The 26,506-nt window shown below is 41.4% G+C and overlaps 1 protein-coding gene across 1 annotated transcript; it reads right to left on the bottom strand.

Annotated features, from left to right (window-relative positions):
- Positions 1 to 11,791: 11,791 nt before the first annotated feature.
- Positions 11,792 to 17,271, bottom strand: irx1b (iroquois homeobox 1b). The gene is made up of 4 exons (XM_055659079.1): positions 16,661 to 17,271; positions 13,216 to 14,191; positions 12,919 to 12,988; positions 11,792 to 12,664 (listed from the first exon to the last, which is right to left on the bottom strand). The coding sequence occupies exons 1-4, from the start codon at positions 16,886 to 16,888 to the stop codon at positions 12,610 to 12,612; spliced, it is 1,329 nt and encodes a 442-aa protein (XP_055515054.1). The 5' UTR covers positions 16,889 to 17,271; the 3' UTR covers positions 11,792 to 12,609.
- Between the last annotated feature and the right edge of the window lie 9,235 nt (positions 17,272 to 26,506).

Here is a 26,506-nt window from a genome sequence, read left to right as displayed (position 1 = left end):
GAAACAGACTGGTCATCGACTTGAACGACTCACAAATAAATCATCTCTCACAGTCCACCTTGAAGCTTATAAACTCCACCTCACTGACTACAAAGATGCCCTCATTGCTGCAAAACCTGCCTACCTCTCCTCCATATTCACCGACCCCTGCCTAAACCGCAGAACCCTCTTCTCCACAGTGGGCAACCTCCTCAAGCCTCGAGCCAACACTCTCCCTACCTCTACTCCGGATCTCTGCAACTCATTCCTCCACTTTTTTGCTGATAAAATCTTTATCCCCTGTACCCGACTCCCCAGCATCTACTCCACCACCTACCAAGGCCCCTCCTTTCAACATCTCCACTGACCACCTTACCCCTCCTCCACACTGCTTCCTCTGCCAGTTTGACCTGGTCACCCCTATTGAAATCTCCAAACTCATCAGCTCTTCCAAACCCACTACCTGCTCCCTCGACCCTCTTCCCACTCCCCTGCTGAAGTCCTGCCTCCCCGTTCTCTGCCCCTACCTCACTAATCTTTTCAACTCCTCATTGTCCCAAGGAATTGTCCCCTCCGCTTTCAAAACTGCTGCAGTTACACCAATCTTAAAGAAACCTTGTCTTGATTCCTCCTCTCTCATTAACTACCGCCCAATCTCAAACCTCCCCTTTCTTTCAAAAACCCTGGAGCGTATCGTTGCGTCGCAACTTCATTCCCACCTCCTTGCGTATAACCTACTTGAACCTCTCCAATCTGGCTTTTTCCCCCTCCATAGCACAGAAACTGCTCTCCTCAAAGTCCTCAACGACCTCCTCACCTCTTCTGACAATGGTTCCCTCAACATCCTCATCCTCGTCGACCTGAGCGCAGCCTTCGATACAGTGAACCATAACATCCTGCTCACCAGACTCAAAGACCTCGGCATTGAAGGCTCTGCACTCAGCTGGCTCCGTCCTTACCTTTCCAACAGATCCCACTTCATCTCTCTCCACAACCACACCTCTGCTACAGCCACAGTCACTCAAGGCGTTCCCCAAGGCTCCGTACTCGGCCCCCTCCTCTTCATCATCTACATCCTCCCCCTTGGTCAGATACTCCACCACTTCAACCTGGACTTCCACTGTTACGCTGATGACACCCAGATCTACCTCGGCACCAAATCCCCCCACAACCCCACCTCTCCCATATCAACTCCTGCTTGTCAGCTATAAAAACCTGGATGCAACATAATTTCCTCAAACTCAACAGCGATAAGACAGAATTCCTCCTCATGGGCTCCAAAGCCACACTCAGCAAAATCAATAACCCCACTCTCACCATCGACGGCACCACTGTCTCCCCATCTCCCCAGGCCCGCAACCTTGGTGTGATCTTTGATTCCACCCTCTCCCTTGAGCCTCACATCCACCATGTCATTAAAACCTCCTTCTTTCATCTCCGCAACATTGCCAAACTCAGACCCTCTCTCACACCTCCCGCTGCTGAAAGACTCATCCATGCCTTCATCTCCTCCCGACTGGACTACTGCAACTCACTTCTCCTTGGCATCAGCTCCACCTACATCAACCGGCTCCAACTGGTCCAGAACGCAGCTGCCCGACTATTCACCCACACCAAATCCTGGCATCACATCACTCCAGTCCTCAAACAACTTCACTGGCTTTCCATCTCCCACCGGATCAACTACAAAATCCTGGTCCTCATCTACAAAGCCCTCCACCATCTGCCTCCCCCCCCCCCCCCCCCCCCCCATATCTCACTGACCTCCTCTCCCCCTACCAACCCTCACGGTCCCTCAGATCCACATCAGCCGGTCTCCTCTCCATCCACAAGTCCAACCTCCGCAGTTTTGGGGACAGAGCCTTCTCCAGGGCAGCTCCCATGCTCTGGAACTCCCTCCCCCAACTGATCCGCAATTCCGTGTCCCTCACCATCTTCCAGTCCCGCCTCAAGACCCATCTCTTCACCTCTGCCTATCCTTAGCCCCACGTCCCCCTCCCTTTTCATCTGTGCATTAATTGCCTCTTATTGTGTTTTGTATTGAATTCTGTCTTTACTTTGTGTACTAGTCAAGTCTCTACTATTTATTTCATTCCCCTTACATGTTTTCCTCTACCTGCAAATTTTTTGTAAGGTGTCCTTGAGACTCTTGAAAGGCGCCCATAAATAAAATGTATTATTATTATTATTATTATTATTATTATTATTATTATTATTATTATTATTATTATTATTATTATATTAAATATAGGAGCAGGGAGGTTCTACTGCAGTTGTACAGGGTCTTGGTGAGACACACCTGGAGTATTGCGTACAGTTTTGGGCTCTTAATCTGAGGAAGGACATTCTTGCCATAGAGGGAGTACAGAGAAGGTTCACCAAACTGATTCCTGGGATGTCAGGACTTTCATATGAAGAAAGACTGGATAGACTTGACTCGTACTCGCTAGAATTTAGAACATTGAGGGAAGATCTTATAGAAACCAGAACAAGGGTGCAGTTTAAGGATAAAGGGGAAATATTTAGGACTGAGATGAGAAAAACATTTTTTACACAGAGACTGGCGAATCTCTGGAATTCTCTGCCACAGAATGTAGCTGAGGCCAGTTCATTGGCTATATTTAAGAGGGAGTTAGATGTGGTCCTTGTGGCTAAAGGGATCAGGGGGTATGGAGAGAAAGCAGGTGCAGGCTCGAAGGGCCAAATGGCCTACTCCTGCACCTATTTTCTATGTTTCTATGTTTCTACAATTCCCTGCTTTCTCTCTCCCTCCTTTCTTAAAAAGTGGGATAACATTAGCTACCCTGCAATCCACAGGAACTGATCCAGAATCAGTAGGACATTGGAAAATTATTACAAATGCGTCCACGATTGCTTGAGACATCTCCTTTAGTATCCTGGGATGCAGAACATCAGGCCCCGAATATTTATCAGCCTTCTGTCCCATCATTCTACCCGACACCATTTCCTGACTAATGTGAAGTTCCTTCAGTTCCTCCGTCAACCTGAGTCCTCAGTCCTCTAGAAAAATAAAATATCATTGTTTATTGCAAGGGAAATAGAATAGAATAGTAGGGAGTTTATGTTCCTGTGTACACAGCATTGTTAAGACCACTACCTAAGCACATGTCTTTGGGATATGAGGAGAAACCAGAGCACCCAGAGAATGTGTAAACTCCTCACGGACAGCACCCAAGGTCAGGATTGAATCTGTATTTCTGGCGCTGTGAGGCAGTGGGCTTGCAAGTTGCATCTATAACCTTATATCCAATAAGGTTATAGCCTCCCCTCTTGCCAGAGAGAGGCCAATATAAGACTGAGGGGGTCTTGATTGAACCACATAAAACTCTAAGGAATCTTGAAAGAGTGGAAGTAGAGAGTGTGCTTCCCTTTAGGAAAAAATTTAAAACGAAGGGATCACAGTCAAAAATAAGTGGTAAAAATTTTAAGATGGAACTGAGGTGATTTATTTTCTCTCTTGAGGGGTTGCAAGTCTTTAGAACTCTCAAAACAGTGATGGAAGCATTTTTAGTTTTTTTTAAGGTGTATAAAAATAGATTCCTGATTGGCCAGAGGGTGAAAGGTTATTAGGGTAAGTGAGGAAATGGAGTGAGATCAGTTGTGTTCTTGTGGCAAAGCTGGCTGGATAAATCAAATGACTTACTACCATAATTAATGTGTACGCTCATTGATGGAAATAAGCCAGGCATTTGTATTTGATAATCTATTTAAAATAATGTGTTTTGATTAATTGTCATGCAGATAACAGTAGATACAAAATGCTGGAGTAACTCAGTGGGTCAGGCAGAATTTCTGTAGAGAAGGAATGGGCAATGTTTCGGGTCGAGACCATTCCTGAGAGTCTTGAGGAAGGGTCTCGACCTGAAACGTCGCCCATTCCTTGTCTCCAGAGAAGCTGCCTGACCCGTTGAGCTACTCCAGCATTTTGTGTCTACCTTCCATTTAGACCAGCATCTGCAGTTCTTTCCTACACAGATAACAGTAGAACTATGTGATTGTCAATGATAGCATTGAAATTGATGCTTATATATCTATTGTGACCAAGGAAAATATCTGACAATTTTATTTTAAGTTGGGCTGCCAGCTTACAAGACTGAATAACTTTGATGAAAACAGCTTCATTGTTAAAGGCACCATCAGTCCACTTGTTGGGTTCATCCATCCTAGGATTTGGTGCTGCACATGAATTGTAAGGATTTGAAATGTAACCCTATTCATCTCCCCACCCCTTTTTTTCCCCTAAATAAACTCAAAAAAAGGTTTGCAAAGACCACCACAGCGTGCCAGGGGTCATTGGAGATTTCTTTTTTTTTTTTTTCCCTATTTTATTTGCTGCTTTCACATAAGATTACAGTTACATTGTGCTTCAGAGTAAGACGCACCTAAATACAGCTGAATGTTGTGTCAAGCATCGATGGGTGTGTCTGTTGAACTCTGTGCCTTGCTGTTCCCAGCTGGACAATGCCATTGTGCAGATACTCACCCAATGCACTCGTGAAACTGGATAAATGGATTAAAGGGATCAGAGACACCGCCGGCATCTTGAAAAGGAAAGCAGCAGCTTACAAAAGGGATGACATTTGTGTATCAGGGCAGAGGGTGTGTGAATACTCTGCCTCTGCTAAAAGAACAAGACGAGAGATAAACTTTTAACAGTAGCTACCTTAATCTGTCTTATTTCTCCAGGCTTTTGAAAGATTTCTCATTGAGGAATTATTTGGAATCTGTACGGAGTCATCAGTAGTAAATAATAATAAATTTAAAGAGCTCATAAATTGTACATAATGCATTGTCTCCATGGGCCAGGGCTTGCTTTGAAATGTGAAATCCTGCTGTAACTTATTGTTCATGTAGCATTCTGGTTTAAAATAGCACAGTATTCAATTTTACAAGATAATAAGCTTTTAAAAATGGAATTACACACATTGCTATGAAATGCACCATGAATGGCAATGTTCAGTGTTCAATTTTGTATAATCACACATATATGGAAATAACTTATCTTTTAATTATTGTTTGATTTCTCTTTGGATTGTAAAATATGGGTTATGTCAGTCATCTAATGCACTCTTTCAGATGAGAACAAATACAATACCTTTAATGCTAAAGATCTATAAGCTGCTTATAAATGGACACAAAAATCAGTTCACAATTCAACGCCTTCTAAAGAAAGTAGCGTGGAATGTTACGTCCATATTGAACGAGGATTTATGGATAGTCTCAACTTGCTCTACCGAACATCAATTTAAATATATTCAAATAATTTTCAGGCATATTGTTTAACGGTTCCAATTATTTCACTTGAAGACGGGACAAAACTGCAGATCGAATCTAATGGAGCAATTGACCAATGACCTATATAAGTGGTCAGGAATATCCTTCCTGAAAATGTCTATAATTATGCCGACGAACAAACAATAGATATTTGTAAAGTCTTCTGGAGTTTGGCATGTAAACAAATTATGATTTAATTAATTTTATGTACCGCCCCGCTACTTGTTGACGAGTCAACGGCAAAGCAAATGTGCATCCGTGTTCTGAGAGGGGTTCGCCAGATTTGCCTCACCTCCTTCGTGCCCAATCAAAGCGTGTTTTCTTGCGGAGAAACAGCCACCGTTGCTATTAATAAAATCAAGATCTTGGCCGCTAAAATTCAATAACCAGGATTATACCAGGCGCCTGTTATCCTGAAGTACATTGACTATTTTATCACCTTTTCTGTGGACTGACTAAACTTTAGGTTCCGTAAAAATGTTTGGCGCCATTGCAAGGCCATATTCGCAGGCGGGGCAGTAGATTCCGTTTGCCTACCGATTCCTCCTTTCATCTTGGAGATTTCATTTTTCACTTTCTACCACTATCCTGTTATCAATATCAAACCACACATCTTCTAACCATATGGCTTTATTCGGTGTGGCACTGTCCTTTTTAAATATTTGTTTTCAAATCCTACTTGGAATATCCACTTGCAAAGCTCTTTTCTCGCCTACTACTTGACAAAATGAATTACTACTCAATACTGTAGTTTTCCAACACCGGCACAAACCTCTTATTGGCACCATTTGGTTTCTGAAGGCAATATCGTTTATGCATAAAACAGTTACTGTAGTTCTAATTATTGTTAGGATTAATAATTTAAAACATTAGACAGTCACCCGCCCTGAGGCAACCTGCAGTTATTGTGTGTGTATATTATCCTTGGTTCCACTATTTGGATAATGCTATTGATATTCATTCATTGGCCATTTATTATGATTATTAATAATGATGTGTCTATATGTGTTTATTGTGGAGTCGTGGAATGACTAATACAGTATTCCATTAATGGTTGTTATCTAGCATTCGCCATTCGACACATCCTGGTGGGATGCAATAAAATATTGCTGCAAGGAATAGAATAATGAGGGATTCAACCGTGATTATTGCTCATTAGACACTTCACTGTACATTTATTACTAAATGAATAATTATATCCATATAAAACCATAGTGGTATAGCTCAGGGCCAAAATAAGTCACTAATCTCAAGCTGGCTTGTAACAATGCAAATAAATGTGACACCAGGAGGTTATTTTATACGACACTGTCTAGCAAACGTTCTCTTATGTGTATAAAATGTGAAAAAAATAGCAAATTTGATTTGTTGAAGCGCATGTGTGTTACGGTGGGAGATTCTTAATGGCTGGGGCTGTAATATTGAACTAATCGGCCTCGTTTTATTAATAATCATTCATCAGTTGTTTAAGTAAGAGTCTGTTTGACATTTCAGTGTTGGGCATGACTGCAGGGACTCTCGAGTCATTTACAAGGGCGGTTGGAACTTTATAGCGTATGATTCATAGAGTCTTATAGTACACCGGAGCTGCGGCGCATGTTACATTAATCAGTGTCAGGGTAGTAAAACACAGAAATGAATATGAATTCACCACTTTCTACAGGAGATAAATGTGCTGGTGAATAATTGATTAATGCTTAAAAAGAGGGCAAAAGAAGAAGAGAACCAACCTCCCACCCCCCGAAAGAAAAAGGCGTGGATGAAATTTGCTGTGGCTTCACAATGGATCCGCCGCGCTTGGAGTGCTCTTCGCGCACTCTCCTCCTCCAAGGATTGAACTCCAAGCATAACTCCGCTCGGTGTGCAGAGGTCGTGGGAGGGGGTGTGTGTGTGGGCGGGATGTGTGAGTGCGCGCATGGGGTGGTTAGCGGGGGGGGGGGGGGGGGGGCTGTACAACGTCCAATGATGTTGCTATGGAAGCACTAAAATACTTCTATATACTTCGCATTGATCTATTAGGTAGTTATGAGGATGAGAACGATTATTTTGCATTAGTCGCCAATCGCAATTGCTTCCAATTATCAATCAGATTATTTTTTCTGATAAAGAACGCGTCTCTTGGTAGCAATTTCCATGGTGTATATCGGCCTGTTTACTCGGTGGGACAATTGCATCCCACCACACAGCAAGATCTTAGCGCATTATTGTTCACGATTGGTAAAACAAAATAATGTAATGATAATAAAGACTGCGGAGCGAGCTGAGAATGAACCATCAATACGGCCAATCAACTTACCTCACACACGTTTTCAAGCAGCTGCCTTGGACGTATCTGTCCGCTAGAACATTGTGAGAAAGACATTGACTGCCTGGTTCCCCAAACTCGTCCGATTCTCTTACCACATTCCAAATGAGAACGGCCGTGGCCGCAGTAGCTTCGTAATGCCGGCAAATGATATCTGCATTAAAATAGTGGGATTAAAACTGATTCTGTGGGGGAGGGGAGCGATGGGGCATTCTTAGCAAGTATTATTTTTTGTCAAGTTTCACCTTGAATCACTGACTTACAAGTTAACCCATCCACAAATACACGCGGAGACTCTGGAGTCTTCGCTCCGTTTTTCCTCTCCAACTCGTTCAGAAATTCATTCGTATCACTTGGGAGACCTTTGATTCTTATATCGGTGATCGCTTTTTATTTTAAGTTTCTTGATTTGCCGAATAATTGGAAAGTTTGAATCTTATTTAAAGCAGCGCTATTTAAGGCTTATGTTTAATTTTCCATATAATCTTTCACGATGACTTCGAAGTCTCCTCGTGTTGTTTGTTTAGAATATGGTAATTGTATTGAGTGTTTATGAATGTAAAAGCTATTAAAACGTATCATATGTAAAAGACGGACAAGTGGTACGAAACTTCGGAAGTCTCCAGAAGCGTTCGTTTTCATCAGCGAAACAAACAAAAATATAGCTGTGGTTCTTGTTATGAGCAGTCAACTTTGATGAAGACTTCAAACTTATCTCCGGTCAATTTACAGCTGTAACTTATTTTGCACAAATATTTTTTTTATTGTATAAATGTGCGCTACAGTTGGTGAGGTGTTTCTTTTTTACAAAGTTAAGGATCTATCTATCTATCTATCTATCTATCTATCTATCTATCTATCTATCTATCTATCTATCTATCTATCTATCTATCTATCTATCTGTCTGTCTGTCTGTCTGTCTGTCTGTCTGTCTGTCTATCTATCTATCTATCTATCTATCTATCTATCTGTCTCTGTCTGTCTGTCTGCCTGTCTGTCTGTCTGTCTGTCTCTCTGTCTGTCTATCTATCTATCTATCTATCTATCTATCTATCTATCTATCTATCTATCTATCTATCTATCTATCTATCTATCTATCTATCATCTACCTATCTCTATATCTGTCTGTCTGTCTGTGTGTGTGTCTGTCTGTGTGTCTGTCGGTCTATTTCTGTCTATTTCTGTCTGTATTTCACAATGCATCAGATAAATTGCTGGATGAGCAGGATTTACAGCAGCCAGTTGCGACTATCTGTCAGTCTTGTATTCTCCCCGCTGTCTGAATGGCTGAAACGGGGTGTGTTGGCAGATAATAGGGGAAGGCCGAGGGAAGCGCGCATGGATGGGTCGGGAGCGAGCCTGTTTTGTACAAGGCGATTATTTGAAAATAGTGATGATTAGTTGTGTTTAAGTTCGATGTGTTTCGTGAATTCGAAGTTTTCAAATCAGCTATAAAGTTAGGAAAATGTGGAGGAAGTGATTATATCCACAAAGTTTACGATTGGATTCGATAAGAGACCGATTTCAAATGGGTCTTTTCTTCGACTGATTTAAAGTAAATCAAACAGAAATCCGCCTTTCAAAAGTGCTAGAAGTATCTATCGACTACAGTGCAAGTGAGATGTATGAAATCCTCCATGGACCCGCTATTTTTATGTGAGCCTGGGTAGAGAGAGTGTTTTGTCTCCTTTCGCATGCCAGAAAAAAAGTCTATTGTTGGTATTTTAATGACCGTCTTAGACGGGAGACAACAGCAGGAACAAAATAAAACTACCCGTAGGGACCATTCTGTCCCTGTTGAAAACGAACATTCGGATGTTGATGATACCTTCTCTGTTCATTCTTTGTTATTCTGGTAATTTTTTTAAATTGCGGATTTTTTTGGACATTCTAAAATATCAGTGACAAAAAAATAATTAAATGTACGGGCGAATGGTTGAACATTGGAGTGAACATTCTAAAACTGCAAATGAAGTGTGCAAAATCCCAACAGTTTAAGTGTAAGAAACCCCCGTTCAAAAGACATGAGAGGATTAAAAGATCCCTAGCGTGGTGGGGCAGAATTGCGGGCGTGCTGTAATATAGCGGTGGGTTATAATGAGACCCCGCAGTGTGCATGCAATCGACTTCTGGATGTCAACTCGAGTGTGCAAAAAAAGTCCCTGCAGAAACGCACTGAGGATGGATGCTCAGTCAATTTGTAATATATGCAATTGTCCTGTGCGTGTTTGTGTACTCTTGCTTGCGAATTTTCCTGTTTACAGACAAGTTTGAGATATGGCTGCAACTCCCAGACCTTGAGCTAAAATTATTAGGGAAGCGTGTAACCCTGTAAAACTGCAAAGTGTGTGAGTGTCTATATTTACAAAGTCGAGTTGGATACAAATTGCTACAGTTACTCAGTTGGTGACGTTTCGGGTCGGAAACTTCCTTCATACGGGGGAGAGGGGCGGGGGTGGTGGGGGGGGGGGGGGGGGGGGGGGGGGGGGTAGGTAGGAAAAGGTCAGAACATATCAGGGAGGAATGCAGTGGTTACTTGAAATTAGAAATCAACGTTCATACCGCTGTGTTGTATGCTGCCCAAACGAAATATGAGATGCTGTTCCTCTAATTTGCGTGTGACCTCGCTCTGACAGTGGAGGAGGCCCGGGACAGAAAGGTTAGTATGGGAATGGGAAGGGGGTTTAAATGTTTGGCAAATGGGAGATCGATCGTGTAGGCCAAGGCGGACTGAGTGTTCAGTGAAAGGATCTGTGCTTGGTCTCGCCAATATATATAGGAGCCCACACAGAGAACAACGGTTACATTATACGAGGTTCGAGGAGGTGCAAGTGAACCTCTGCCTTGCCTGAGCGGACGTTCGAGGTCCCTGGATGGAGTCGAGGGAGGAGGTATACGGACAGGTGTTGCATGTCCTGCGGTTGCAGGGGAAAGTTCCTGGGGAGGGGTGGCTTGTGTGGGAAGGGATGAGTGAACCAGGGAGTTGCGGAGGGACTACACAATTGAGTGAGCCCCGTTTTTTATCTTCTGTGTAAACTTGCTGAGGTATAGATTGCCTGTCTGAAGGGCTACTTTCGTGTTTAAAAAAATTGTGGACACTGCGAATCTGAAATAAACAAAGATGACACTGAAAAAGCTCGTTAGATCGGGCAGCGACAATGGAGAATTAAACAGCAGATTAACCACAAAGTTATATAGGACTGACAATAGCTCACAGGAGTAACTGCAAGACATGTTCTGCCAATCTGTACACATATTGCGAGCCTTTGTGTACGGTTTTTATTTTGGATAGGCATTGTGAGTCTGCCTCACATCAGGCGCATCAATGCGCCGAGTATTTCACAATGTATCCCTTTGGCTGTCGTACATAACTTGACAGACAGCGCAGCCATTGCCGCCGCTTATGCCGGTGTCCATAGAGGGAGCTGCAGCCTCACATTTCCCATCGCATCCCATTCTCGGCTGCTTCAACGCGGCAGCCTGCGCTCATACCCAACACGCCACGTCAAATTTAGTAACGTCTTCTCCGAAAGAGATGGGTTTGCTTCCAGTTAGAAGTGAAACTCCATCTAACTCAGGCAACCCGTGACAACGTGGAGACAATCGCACACTGTCCTGGTTCCACAATGAATGCGTGTTAGCTTTAAAGACAATACGAGGGGCGCTTAATAAAGCACAATACATTTGATAATATACTGTTGGAGTAATGAAGCGAATTAAGGTTTGATAACTGAAATAAGTTATTATTTTATGGTTAGTTTGAAAACGTCTCCAATGACTGAATTCTTCACGAGCTGCCAAGTTTATTTTACCCAGTTCTGATATCGCAATTGGCGATCCAAGCATTATCAATTAAACGACATTTTAAATAATAATAATTGTAGTATGCCGGTTCATTATTCTGCTTTCAAGATACAGCGTCAAACTTTTGCAATAACCTCTCCATAATCTATCACAATCTTTCAGATACAATCCCGGTAAACAATATTTTAGGGAAACGCATGGATGGCAAAAAGACTAATCAGATTTAATATTTGCTCCACAACCTAATCCGAATGACATACAGCTTTGCCTGTGCTTCAGTGACAATGATAACGTAACACTATCGCTCAGAAGGAAGAACTGGTTTTGAGCGTGCTTGTCGCACCGCAGAAGAGAGCATTATTCCCACTGAAGTAAGATCAGCCAAACAATCGATACATGGAGCCCTGGTGCTTTGTTAATATTTTATTTCACAGTTGCTATTATTTCCGATACGTGATGAGCTTGTCTTTTTAACTCCCCCACCTCCCTGTTTGGGCACAGCCTTCCCATATTATTTTTTAATTGCTTTAGCAGCTGTTTGCTTCATAGAGCTCCCCCTTTTCCACCAGGAGCAGCCATCTGTCGAGTTAGTAGCACCTTAAAGGTCACTGATTGGTTTCATAGGGGACCGGGAGAATAAACACTGAGACATTTACTTTGCTGAGTTCTCAGCCTGGTTTGGAATCATTTTCTGCCTCCCAGCCTTTTTTTGTTAGCCATCAGTATGTGTTCAGTAAAATTATCCTGATAACACTAACAAAACAAAACTGCCACTACGGACACCTCATCCTACCTACCTCCCTCACACACACACACACACACACACACACACACACACGTGCAGTGACATCCTTCCAAAACACTGTGAAATTAGACCTTTTTTTGAAAAGTAATGTCATTGCCATGTAGTGTCACTGGGAGCTCGTTCTAATATCTTTTAGTTTATTAGACAAAAATATATGATTTTGACAAGTTCTGCTCACACGCATATTTACAATTATAATCACTCTATATACATAAAATATTGGACGTGGGGAAAAATAATTACCAACCCAATAATAATCGCGTCAAGAAAACAAAACAATTAGAATAACACGTGCTGATATGTTACAATGTCAAATAAATCGTTATATATTGGTCAAGATTCTGAAAGGGTTTTTGCATTGCCCGACAAAAAAATCTTGTCCATGTTCTTCTTTCTTTGAATTGTTTTCCGGAAAACTTTCTCAGACGGAAGAGATGCCTGCTAAAACTCTCGTCCCTTCCTGCTGAGGCCGTGAGCTGAAAGAACAAAAGCACACAAGCATCTGAATAGCCGGCCGTATAAGATATAGTGTAAACACTTTGTGCTTCCAAACGAGTCAAAGTATAAACTTCAGGCTCAGTAAAGAAAGCTTGGTATTGCAAAATGCATAACTGTTCACAAATGCTCCCGTGCCATGTTTTCTTTATAACAATTAAATAATCTCCGTGTTGCGTTTCAAAGCAGTGGCGGGGAATCCGCCGTTTGTGTTGTGTTAGCTCTTAAAACTTACCTTTCGTTTAAGGGTTGATATGATATTTTTAATTGCTGTGATGGAGATTCACCTGGAATACAATCTCTTTCTGGAAAACAAAGATAAAACACATTTCAGATCAGTCATCCGGCAAGGACAAGAGTTTGGCTTTGAAGTTTAATTAAAAAAAAGTAGATTAAGAGAGAGAGAAAAACATCAGCAGTACTTCAAATTTAAGGTTCATGACTGCTGAACGCTGCCAGACCTGGTATGAACTGGGAGTTGACTATATAATAAACAAATAAAGCTCACTGGAGAGTGATGGGTGTAAAATACCTGTGTGTTTTGGACTGTGTATATCTGTTGATTTTTCATTGCTCATTGCTCCCAGTGCTGCCGTTAGCACAGCCGACTGTTGCTGCTGATGGTGGTGGTGGTGGTGATGATTTGCACCCAGAAAAGACCTGACATTTAGCAAAGAGTTCTGGCCCAGGAAAGCACCGTTTGTCCAATTATGAAACTTGCTGATCTGACATGTGTAGAGTCCGTGGTTTGAGAGGAAAGCCGGGTGCTGAATGGTTGACTGAGTGTGGTTAGTTGGTGAGGATTTCTGGGCACTGTCTGGACTGGTCGCAGTTTCTGCCAACGACCAGATTTTAGGTTTGCTGTGATTTGGGATTAGTAAATTCCCCTGCCCTAATGAAATCCCCCTGGTGCCATTACTATCGGCAACATTTCCATCATCTCTGTCCGTCTCCCTCGCTTTGCTGTCAACAACAGACCCTTGCAAAGTCCGATCGTGCTCACTCTCCAAATCCACTTTCTCCCTCTCGTCACTGGGATTAAGTTTTTCCTCCTCCTCTCCATTACTTTGCTCCTCGTCGTTTTCGTCGATTTTGTCGATGTCGATACTCTCTAGGTCAATCTCTTCATCCTCTTCTTTTTTCTCGTTCTCCCCTTCTGTGTCACTGCCGTAAAGTGTACCGTCGTCTTCCTTATTCCGGGCGCCCCAGGTCATTTTATTCTCCTTCTTGAGTCTCCTCCTGGCGTTGGCGAACCAAGTGGAAACCTGGGTCAGGGTCATCTTGGTGATGATGGCCAGCATGATTTTTTCCCCTTTGGTGGGGTAGGGGTTCTTTCTGTGCTCGTTGAGCCAGGCCTTGAGCGTGCTGGTGCTCTCCCGGGTTGCATTCTTGGGTCTGGCTGGATCCCCGTACTGGAACTGTCCATAGGGATAATAAGCAGGAGCCGCATGGGCTGCGAACGTTGCCGGATGGACCCCAGGATTATCCTTTAATTCGTATTGCGATCCCTGCAACACAAGCAGATAAAATAACGGGGTGTGGGTGAGGGAGAGAGAGAAAGAGAGAGAAATCAGGACTGAGGTAATGATAACGAGTATTATCATTCATTGTCACTTAACGCAGATATCTCCACCGGAAGAGAACATATACAAATCATACAAAGTTATCAGCGTACCGAGCTATTGTCATTATTTTCAAACTCGTCTTTATGGGAATGCGTAATAGGCTTTAAAGTAATTTTTAAATGAGTTATTTACGAACAGGAAAGAAATAGGTTTGCCAAAACAGTGTACTTCGACCAAATATGAGTCTTATACCATAGAAGTTAAATTAGAATCTTAAAGCTGGTGCTCACTAACTCCACAAAAAAACTACCGGCCGCGAAAGTCGCATCTATGCAGCTTCAATAAAAGTTCCAAATTATACAAATGTGAATAAATTAGAATAAGTCGTCAGAAAACGTAGGGACTCCATGTAAATCTTATATAATCACTCCAAATTAAGAAACTTGAATCCCAATTTAGATATCAGTGGTGTTTAGAAATGACCCTCAACCATCCCTTCTGCTGTGAAACAGTTTATTCACATCGTCGTGCTGAAATATTGGAAAAGTTGAGCTGATCCTCTATAAACCCCTCGATTTTCAATGGAGAAAGTTTCGGCCACGGCGTTAATTCACGTCATTTATCTCATCTCCGTATCTTTGGTAAAGATGTACGGAGAAATAAATGAGAAATAGTACGTTTTTACTTGAAGGTGCTCCAGCGGTTTCTTTTTTGTTTTAAGTTACATAAACACGTTCGAAAATAATATGTTTTTTTTTGCTCAAATGCGCGTTTGGTTATACACCCCGACATCATCTTTTCTTTTTGGAAAGATTTGTAATGCTGGATTAAAATAAATTGGAAATATGACATCATTCAGTTCCCACTGAGATGGCCGCAATGTAAACATTGCAAAAGATTGAGGTAATTTTATGTATCTCTATTATTCTGAAGTGCAGCACTTTTAAGAAACAAACTGCAGACACAACAAGAAACATTCATATTAGGTTTCTTACAAACACCCATTCTTTTTAAACGTGTAAGTCTCGATATTCATTCCTTTTTTCTCCTGACTAACACAATGTAAGTAAATCGTCCATGGGCCTGTTTAAATTCTGAATTGGATACTCTTGTTTTAAATGGACTTTGATATTTCCATATTATATGTTACAGTCCAAGCCACTCGGTCATAAATAATTACAACTGATCTCAACTGTTTTGGGAAACCAGCGTGAATTTAAATTCGACAGCAGCCAGTGCGCCGAGTTCCAAGGGTAGATTACACCACGTTCAGATTCGCGGCAAGACTACGTGAATTTTTTATAACTATAGAAATAGTGGCCATCGCTAAATATTTTTCGAATAATTGTTAAGGGTTGATCTCAAACTTCCTCTTGCATCTAATTCTGTCTCAAAATGAGATTATTTTATTTCCACCGCAGTGAATCTTTATTCCCAGAGGCGGGAGTCTATTACTCAGGTCACTGAATTTTTGACTGAATATTTTATTTGTTTGAAGAAAGGAAAGAAAGGTTAAAGGAAAGAGGCTATTGTGATCGCGTGTATTATTTGCCCTTACACATCTAAAATCTGACAGCCAAGTTTGCAACGATTGGTAATATATTTTCAAGTTTATACGAAAACAGTAGATTTCCTGAATTCAGAACTTTTAAGCATTCATGATATCAGTTCAATTATTGCAATTATGAGAGATTAAACAAAACATATGATAATAATTATCTAATATTATGAGCAGCGCAAAGGGAAGAGTGGAATGCATTCACTCAATATATCATATGGATACTAGGATAAAGCAACACTCCATTTCTAATTGCGGATTGCATATATTAACTACAGGCTAAAGCGGACCTCTCACAACTTTGGCCTACTTTGTCCGAGCCGACATTAAAATCACAAAGGCTGTCACCATTTCGGAATGAACCGAACCACGTTTAAGTCGGTGAATACAATGACACGAGTTTTAAACGTGTCCGTGCGCGGTGTTGATGAAAAAAAATGAACTGAAAATATGGGCAGATAAAAGAGTGTTAAACTTTCCAAAACCGGATTCTAATCTTCTGTACCCACGGGACTTTTATTCAGATTTGGACTGTTGTCGGCAGTAGTGATTAAACTTTTAATGTCTAGTGCCACTAATAAGGGAAAACGTAATGCTCGCCGTGTACTGAAGCTACGTTCGCCGGTGCCACAGATAGACGTCAAAAGTGTCTCCGTGCTTTAGAAGCTTAGTGCTTTCATTAAAATAATAAACAACTGTTTCTGATCATGCACATTTTTTACATATATGTGAATATCCGCCGACAAAGATTTGATTCCGTCTAGTTGAGCAACACGGTTTTTTTTCAAATTTTTTTTTAGCGTTTCGCTCAGAATGGTCGGTTCAAAGTGTTGCAAAAGACTGCTTGCACTTACCATTTGGGAGAACATGGTGAGATCGGTGGTGTAGGGAAGGAAGGCGCTGTAGTTCTGAGCTGTGTAAGGGTTTGCATACATTCCCAACACCGAGGTTACAGCAGCGGCGGGATTAGCCCCAAGCTCGGCTCCTCCTCGGGAAGAAGCCAGCACTCCCTGCCGATCGGCAGCATAAACAGCCTGGCTCGCACTTAGATACTGAGGGTATCCGAGCTGAGGGAAGGCCATCTCCTGAGAAGAGATCTTCGCGAACTCAGAAAATGACACAATGACAAGCAATAAAAACTCGCTTCCGATCGCCTCCAAATCCCGTTTCTTTTTGTCCTGGCCTGCAGAATCTTCCTGTAAGCGATCTGATCGCCAATTCAACTCCAACTGATGTGTCTGCCCATAGGTCCTGGCAGATCCGTAGATATCATTTGAAGTTGATGCTTTGACTGACGGGTTACTTTAGCGGCAAGCCCCTCCTAGTTTAGAACATGTGGTTTCGCACGGTTGGGCCACGTTGTGTTGTGTTGTGTTAAATGTTTTGCATTCGGATCTATTCAGTGAAGCACCCAGTGGTGTATGACAACCTGTCTACATGTTTTTGCAGTTGTCCAACACTGTTTGTTCCCTTCTTAAACCTTCCCGAGTTCCTTTTTCTTGCACAACTTCTCGGGTTATTTCTCCCCACCGCTCTCTCTCTCTCTCTCTCTCTCTCTCTCTCTCTCCAAGTCCCCTCCCCTCGATGAAACAAGTGCCAACAACTCGCTCCGAAGCGCAATATGTTATACACATGCCTAAGGTAGCTGTATAAACAAGACCAACAGACAAATCTAGAACTGCACAGATTTCCCAGAATAAAATACCGACAAAAAGTCAAAAAAGAGAATCATCAATTACCCCAAATGACACGAAATTTAAGCATTTAAAATAATGTAAATACAATGACGTCGCATTAATTACTCGGAGAAAAGAGCCAGTGGAATAACAAATACCAGAAAATTAATTATTCATATAGTTTTAAACAGAGCAGACCAGCAGCGGGCCCCGTTTACCAGCAGGAACAGGGCCGAGCCTTTTCTTTTCTCGTCGTGTAATCTGTATTTGGTTTAATGCAACATTTCTCACGATTGTCTTCTGTTATTTGTGTTTCCACACTCAGCAGGGACAACATTGTTGGCATGCATCCATAAACACTGATTACCATTAATATTGTTTCTTGAAGACATTAGACTTTGGCAAAGTGATTTTAGAAAGCACGAATTGCAATACTTTTGCGCAATAGCTTCTTTCCGCGTATTTATCTGTTGTCAGGTGTTTCAGTAACCTCGTTGGGACGTTGGCAAGGGACGTGCATGTTGTTTAAAGGACACTAAACTACACCTGCATTTTGACCAGCTATGTGGCATTTAACCAAATTGCGATTATTAAAGCTAAGTAAACCGCTTCTGCTGGCACCTCTGGCGTACTTCTCGGCGTACTTTGCGCCAAGACATTGCCTAGTTTTGTAGATTTCACAATAGTTTAATCCTGAAGATCACAGTAACTTGACACAGTTTGGACGTGTTAAATGTTGGATGCCTTCCAGAGGGCCCTGACTCTGCTGCACGACTCCCAGAAAAAACGGAGTATTGTTCCTGAGGAGGGATTATTCTGCTCACGAATGAAAACAAGCTGCTGTTAAAAAAGAGGAAGCCATGCGTCATTACATACCTAAACCTACACCCAACTCGCAATGTATTTAAATACGCGATTAATCAAAACCCAATATTGAACTAGAGATTGTTTATGACGTTTATTGAAATGCAATATGTTATTGTTAACATCTTAGAGCCCATACCATCGAGTTATACACAAGAAATTACAAGGAAAGCCCTGGCGTGGGTTAATTGAACGTTTATTTTGCCTCTTGTGACTTTAGGTTGATATTGTAAAGAGGTGTGCAGACTTTCCGGATCTCACTTCGGTCCTGCTCTGAAGTCCGTGTGTAACCCATAGCCTTTGACATCGGTACGAAGTTGATTAGCTGCAACTTACCTGTAAACTATTTGTTGCCCGCCCGCAGGGCAACCTTGCCACTTAGTGCAACAATCAATCACACAACCCACTTTGATATATTACTTAACAAACTTTCAGGACAGCATCACCGCATACTAATCATATTATTATACAATTAAATGCTTTTAGGTTTACTCAAATGGAACAGAAGTTATACTCGAGATTATGAGCAAGGCAAAAATGTCAACATTTAACTATTGTTTCATAATCCAGCATTATTTTTTAATACAGGATTCAATCGTATTAATCCGATATGCCCTCTTTAGTTGAGTAAATCACGGCTGAATTGGACCGTTTTCAGATAGTGGGATTCAACGTGCCAGCAAACAGTTGTGTAGGAGTAAAGTTTCACGCCCCAAATAACTACAAATTGAAGCAGTCATAATCTCAAAACAATGATAAGAAAATCTGATATGGTGCTTAACCCGATGCTGCCTGAAGTTACTCCAACACTTTGTGTCTTTTTTTTCTTCTCTCTATAATCGAATCACTGATGATCAAAAATCGACGCAATTTGTGGTGAATGCTGCAACTAACGTGGTAATTGAAAACGTATGTCCGGCCGAATGTAATATGGATACATGAGACCCGCCGAGTGAAATGAATCTCTTAACAAAAAAAACAAGGAAATGGAATTCGGCAGATAGCATCTGGGGAACTTTACGTGCAATCTCGGGTTAAAAAAAAAGTTTTAAGTCATGTCTCTGAAAGAGTAACTATGTTGACAAAAACACGGATAAATGAATATGCCACTTAACAGCCAACTCTGTAATCTATAACCACACTGAGAAATCTATAACCCCCCAACAAAGTTGTTCATTTTTACATTACACTCTTTAAGATACAAACTGGGGTCGGAAGTCTAGAAGGCACGGATATTTGTTTCTCCCTCAAATTATGATGAAATTATGTAAATTTAGGAATGGGTAGAACAAAAATATGCTTGAAATTTAACCCCAGTGCAAGAAGATCTATCAATCTGCCTGCGTTTGAATTCATTAGCAGAATGGAGGTCGCTGGCAATGTCGAATTGGCTTTGAACTGTGGAGGCTGTTGACAGAAAACGACATCGGTAGGGTCTTGAGTCACATCTAGACCATAACAAGCGAGAAAAGCTAATTTCCTTCAATAGATACCGAAAATCGTTAAAATCCTCATCCCTCCGGGCAGCGTGTGTGCTGAGAGTGTCATATTTTGAGTCTACCACGGTTCATAAAAACTTGAGGATTTCCAGCATTTTTGTTTTTTATTTCAGGTTCTTAGTATCTGGATTACTGTGCTTTTGACACGTTTCCTTTTTTGAAAGACACCACCGAACCAGGATGATTTTGAGGACAATCTACTGCGTTCTGGTTACTATTAATGAATAATTAATAAACATTTTAGGTTCTCCAAATGTCCGCAGTTGTTTGAATTCAAATTCTCAAATGTAATGGTGAGATTCCACCTCTTGCTCCAGGTAACTTAAGCACCATGCTATCTTATTTACTTCTTAGAACTTGGGCAGAAGAATGCGAGCGGACGAATTGTGCAGAGGATGCTTGTGAGTTGATTTAATGTTACTGCCGGAAATAAGCAATGGAAAACACAATTGGCATAGTTTGAATGGAAAAAAAAAACACACCTCGCATTAACTTACAAATCATGCCAACTTTTTGTAAGTCCATGCTACGAAAGGATACACTGCCAAAAGCAAACGTTTCACTACCTTGAAGTAAAACTTAACCTATTCGTAATTTTCAAGGGGAAAAAAGTCGAGATTGAAAATGTTAATTTGATAATATCTAAAGGAATGGTGGACTCAAAAACAAATAGCAGATTGCACTTCTGTGTTATTTTATGCATCTTGCTGTCAAAGTCTGAAATGTGATTAGCGATGAAGGCTAAGAAGAAACCTCGACATTTTCATACCATTAATCTAGAATGGCATTCAGCATCAAAACGGCCACAAAAAGAATATTAAAGAGTGCCGATCAGCAAAAATAAAACACCCAGTAGCATCGGATATGAATCGTGGATGAACAATCTTGAGCTCGGACACAGATCACTGAAAGGGCAAGTGTTAACTTTTATAACAAAATCTAGAAGGATCAAATACATTGGCATTACGAGAGAAACCAGCTAACCAGCAGAAAACCATGGCAGGCGATGTTACTTGACTGGTAGATAAACAGACAAATGACAGGGATTCACATATTGAAGAGCTAGGGAGCAGCAAATCATACAGAAAACCGTGAACTCGTGATCTTAAAGTTCCCCTGTCTCTTGAGATGTGTAGTTGCGACTATTGCTAAATCGAGCAGGAGTTAGTGAACTATATTTGTCAGCGCGGAATTATAATTATATTTAAGGAGATAATGTGTATTAGTATATGATGGATGGGTAGATAAACAACGTTGTTGTTCTTTAACGTAAGAATGGTACTACTTAATCCATTCAAACTCTCTGGGGATGAGTGTTGCAGTGCAAGCAACGGCATCGTTACAGAGTCCACAAGAGTACGGAAGTGTTATCACAAAATTAGTTAAAGGACAATTTGTGAAGTGTACAGTAATTATGACCCATTCACCTATCTGAAAGCAATAGTGGAGAGATAGCAAGATTGAAAATCTGCTTTAAATGACCTGAAGCTGGAGAGGGCAGCGATGGGTATCAGCGGAACACATCAGTAGCTGCGGGGACTGGACTGATAACTTGTTGGAAATAATTCTTGGGGGCTGGCGATGGCAGTGATAAAGCGTTCAGCTCGGAGAGGCTGGCGATGACAATGCTGGTGATTGCAAATACCTCAGGTTGAAGATGATGAAGTGATAACATTTTATGCAGGACCATGGCTGGGGACGGTAACTACAGCATTTGTTTAAATTACTCAGAAAGGAAAACATTGATCTGTTTTCAGGGATACTCTAATTTCAAATAGAAAGAAAGAAGTTGTGTTTGTGATTAATTTTGATCAGGTATATCATCATTTGACGGGGCTGGCGGGGAATGAGAACAACTGAAAACCTGAAAATAACGAGAAGAAGTCATGGTTTGGTGAAAGTGTGGTTTAAGTAAAATCATTGCGATCCTCGAATGCATCAGGCCATCATATGCTTAAACTATGGTTAGCAGTGGAATGGGCCAATTAAAATACTGTGGGGATAGTCAAATTCGATACGCGGTTGGCCAGGTTCACCATTTAAGATTGTGTTTATAACCATATAACCATATAATAATTACAGCACGGAAACAGGCCATCTCGACCCTTCTAGTCCTTGCCGAACACGTATTCTCCCCTAGTCCCATATACCTGCGCTCAGACCATAACCCTCCATTCCTTTTATGCAAGAGAAAAATGGTAGGAGGTGCATATGGTAACGCTGGGCAGTAGAGAGTATTTGATAAACCGCTCGCAATGGATTCTGGCTGGCTGCCTGCAGTGAATACATCTGAAATTGTGTCTTATGGTACATAAGAAACGACTCGAATCGACGTTTGGCTGAAGAAGGACCTCGACCCGAAAACGTCATCCGTTCCTTCTCTCCAGAGGTGCTGGCTGTCCCTATTTTGTGTCTATCGACGTTTCCAATGCACTCTCATCAAGCTATAGATGGAGTAACGCGCCAATCAACCCTCTTCACTGGCCTTGGTAGCCTTTTTTTAAAGTGGGTTTTGGTTAACTGTTGGCAGATCCTCTTCGTCAGGTCCCCAGTCTGCCGATGCAGTAGCCAGCACCGGTGTCGAATCATTGATTTACAGCCCTCGTTAAACGCTCATTAATACGTTTCACACTTTTACAGGAACCATTGGTGACAGCTCGTAAGAGACATTTAACGAGAGCTCACTTCACTCTATCTCGAATATACATCACCGTACACGTTAAATTTGAAATTAGGAGGCGCACCTCCCTACATAGCCCCTCCCAACCTCTCCCCAACCATCAACTTTTTAACCATTACATCCACGTTGAGTGCCAGAAATGCATCCCTAAACTCGCCACACCATTCCGCCGTTCAAATTCCGTTATTTTAGTCAATCGTGTCGATTTTCAGATTTTTTTTTAGTCTGCCTTCAATGGAAGTAAGTTGTTGCAAAATAAGTGGTGGGTATAAATGTCGAATGTGCAAACACTAGGCATTGGCATGTATTAAAATATTAGTTCCGCACGTTTCATTTCCTCGCATCATTCCCCAAACACACGAACACGCACCCTAGTACAAACGTCAGCAACCTCAGTCACGCCAAGCGCAAAGGCAATGGCTAAAATAATGCCAGCAAGATAAACCTTTAATTACTGATGAGACAATTCGATAAACTATTTGTTTTCAAATTTGCTGCTAATTAAGTAATAATTAATGAGGGGTTGTGAAGTTATTTGTGAATACAAACTGTAAGCACACCTTTCCCTACCAATCAGACAGCAGCAAGTGAACCGTGGAATTACTTAATTACCATTGGCCATGTGAGGTTTTTCCCCCCCTATGGTTTGTAATTTAGTGTCATTGTAATTTGGCTTGAGGCGTCGACACAATTGCTCTCGCCAGCTGCAGTTGTGTGTCAGTTTAGTTCTTCATTGTCCTGAAGGGCTGTGTCTGTGCATTTTTTAATTTGTTTGCGCTTGTACGCGGCAATCAATTCAGTCTGGAAAGAGCTGTATTGTAAATTCCTATGGTACAGGTGTACCTCCTATGTAACCGATTCCAGCCGAGCACTCTACAAACGCGCAGCTACTTTGCAAATGAAAACAGTGAATGCAATTCAGCCGGGCTGTCAACTTGAAACAGCCAGGAGGTAGGAGATCAAAGCAGTGAGTGGGAGTCAACACTCTTCAAATTACCCTTTAGCCCAGTCCAACTCCACCGCCACCTCCTTTGCCCTCCACTACTCCCGCCTCCTACCTTACAATTCAATTGTGGTTTTCCCAACAAGTTGCACATTCTGAACCCACGTGCGATATCACGAACTGCACTTTGTCCGTCCCAAATATCGGAAGCCCATACAAGGTGTGTGTTTTTAAACCGGGGCTGGGAAGGCATAACATACTTAGCTTTCCGCCGCTTAACAAATCAACATTTTCTTATCAAGTTCTCCCCCCACCCCCCACCCAAGTATTTAGCGATTTCAATAATAATGACTTTAAATCAAGTGGGAACGCAGAGCGGACAGAAAGTGTTCATTTCTCAGATACGATTACAAATTATTCACGCTGCTGCATCCTTTTTTAGTAATATAAATGACCCTTCACCCCCCTCCTCTTCTTCCCCCCCCCCCCCCCCCCCCCCCGTGCCCCGCCCTCCCGCTCCATCCCCGATACTGACTGTGACTGAGGCAGTTGTAGATGAAGATACACAAACCTTCACTGCACTTAAACCTATGTTTAAGCGGAGCATTATTTTCTCCGCTAAGTTACATCTTTTAAATAAAAACTCCGTCGCAGTATATTTAGAAAACATAACGGACGTAAAAATAGAAGTCTCTATTCTCAGATCCCCATGCGTGACCCATATATTTGCTATTTCAGGGAGTATAGTCAGACAAGAGCACCAGAGCAACATTCCTGATCTCGCTGACTGTACTAATTTACTGCTCTTATAAAATAGATATTGGGTCCTCTGATGCATCCATGTGTTGCTGATCTGCCGGAAATTTATTGCCCCATCTATAATAAATCTTGCTGACTCCCAAGATTTTTGTGCAATAAAAATAAACTGACACACTGGAGCGAATTCCAGGTGATTCATTTTTTTAAGGTAAAATATTAAATATTAAACAGCCAATCTTCCTTAAACACATTAAGAGTTAGCTGTGTAAGATGACTTTAAGAGTGATGAATTTGAACAGGTCAAAGTGAATTTGACACTGCGTCGCCCTCGCTATTTTTTGTTATTGAATGGTGCTCCTTTGACAGTGTCGAAGGTCACCGATTATGTGCCATCGGAGCCCTCTTCGCTGTTACATACATTTTATTATACACAATATTAACTATCCTCGCTCTCTCTCACGTCCCGTTTATCCGTTTAATACGTCTATCCGTTTAATACGGTCTACATTACCGTGAAATTATTAATGCAATGGCTAAAGATATGCTTAGCCGACTTTGAGCACTACACCGCAAATATATCCAAGATGTATCCTTAAAATTTCCCCGGCTATCACTGTCCGAAGCATCAGGAAAATGATTTTGACAGATTTCACAAGGCAATGCTCTTTTTCATGGAAAAGGAAATATGAACCATAAGAATACTTTGCAGGCATGAGGATGAAATGTTGAGCTCAATAGGCTTATGTGGTATCTCCAACCCTTTGCTTGGAGGAATGCAAACATACTTTTCACATTGCTGTACACGTTGTTTCTCGATATGCAATAGGAGGAAAAAGAAAGATATTTATAATGTGATGGGAGGGGTGAATGAGGGGTTTCTACCTTATGAATAAACAAAATAAATTCGTCATTAAAGCATAAATGCCCACAATATGGTTGTGCTACGCGAACGGCGCATATAATTCGACAGGTAGGAATTGGTTGGATGGTCGAACAGATAGAACAAATTATAATTAGATACGTGTGTGTGTGTGTGTGTGTGTGTGTGTGTGTGGGTGTGGTGTGTGTGTGTGTGTGTGTGTGTGTGTGTGTGTGTGTGTGTGTGTGTGTGTGTGTGTGTGTGTGTGTGTGTGTGTGTGTGTGTGTGTGTGTGTGTGTGTGTAAAACTTTAGTCATCTGCAACAAATTCCAGGGCTTATAAAATACACCTGCTTGTTAAATTACATTTGGCTACAGCAAAAAATAATGCTGACGTATTATTTTCACAATTAAAAAAAAAATGGTTAATAGTAATATAAATTGGCGCCAACAGGGGGGGAGTTAATACAGATATGCTGGATTATTATAATAGCAGATCCATCCTCGAATCGTGCCAATATGAAGTTTGTCACATATACTAAATACATAGAAAATCCGGGCATTATAAGGAATTTCACGACAAACCATCGCAAGTGGAAACTTTTGAACAATTAGTATGGGTTCAAGCGAAATTGGGAGATATTCTTCTAGAGCTGAATGAATTGCTTTGTGGATGTTCTCTGGTCATTTGTCCTTCTCAAGATTTCTGCCAAAGTTTGAAAATATGTTATGTTTATTCTTTTTAACCGGATGAGAGATTTTCGATTGGCAATTCACATTCATGTCTTGCAGATCCATTGCAGAAATGCCCATCCTTCATACAGATAATAAATCAAGATCATAGCAGTTTTCCTATTGCGGACAGATCGCTTATATTTTCCACATTGTCTTGCAAAATAAATTAGAATATATTCCTCTATACACCCCTCCCCCATCGCCACCACCACCGCCGCCGCGCGTTTAGGACTCCCGCTTTTTAGTTAGTTATATGCGCCCTATACTCACGCAGTCAATGATGTGAATTTAATGCGGTGCATCGCTGGCCAACTACTTGGTGGCCTCTCTAATGTGGTCTGACTCATAAACCATATATTAACAGCTATCAATACGCTGTGTTTACTCGTGGCTAAGTATTAATTATTGAATTAGTTCATTGACTGATTCTCGAAGACTTACTGTCGTGTTTTAATATGGAGAAATACTATTGAATCTTATTCTGCTTGCATTGGATATTATTGATTTCTTTTAAATATAAAGCAAGTTACATGGTGCATTTATTATTTGATTTAATAGTTTCTGACATTCAGCCTCTGGAGTCTATGATGTCTTTTTTTTGAAAGATGGATAATATTATTACAAATACAAATGCGGTCGGAAGGTTTGAAATGCAAATATGTTTGATAAAAAAGTCTTTGAAGTTC

Source organism: Leucoraja erinacea, chromosome 2, assembly GCF_028641065.1.
Source record: "Leucoraja erinacea ecotype New England chromosome 2, Leri_hhj_1, whole genome shotgun sequence".
Lineage (NCBI taxonomy): Eukaryota > Metazoa > Chordata > Chondrichthyes > Rajiformes > Rajidae > Leucoraja > Leucoraja erinaceus.
This window is presented reverse-complemented; position numbering and strand designations above follow the sequence as displayed.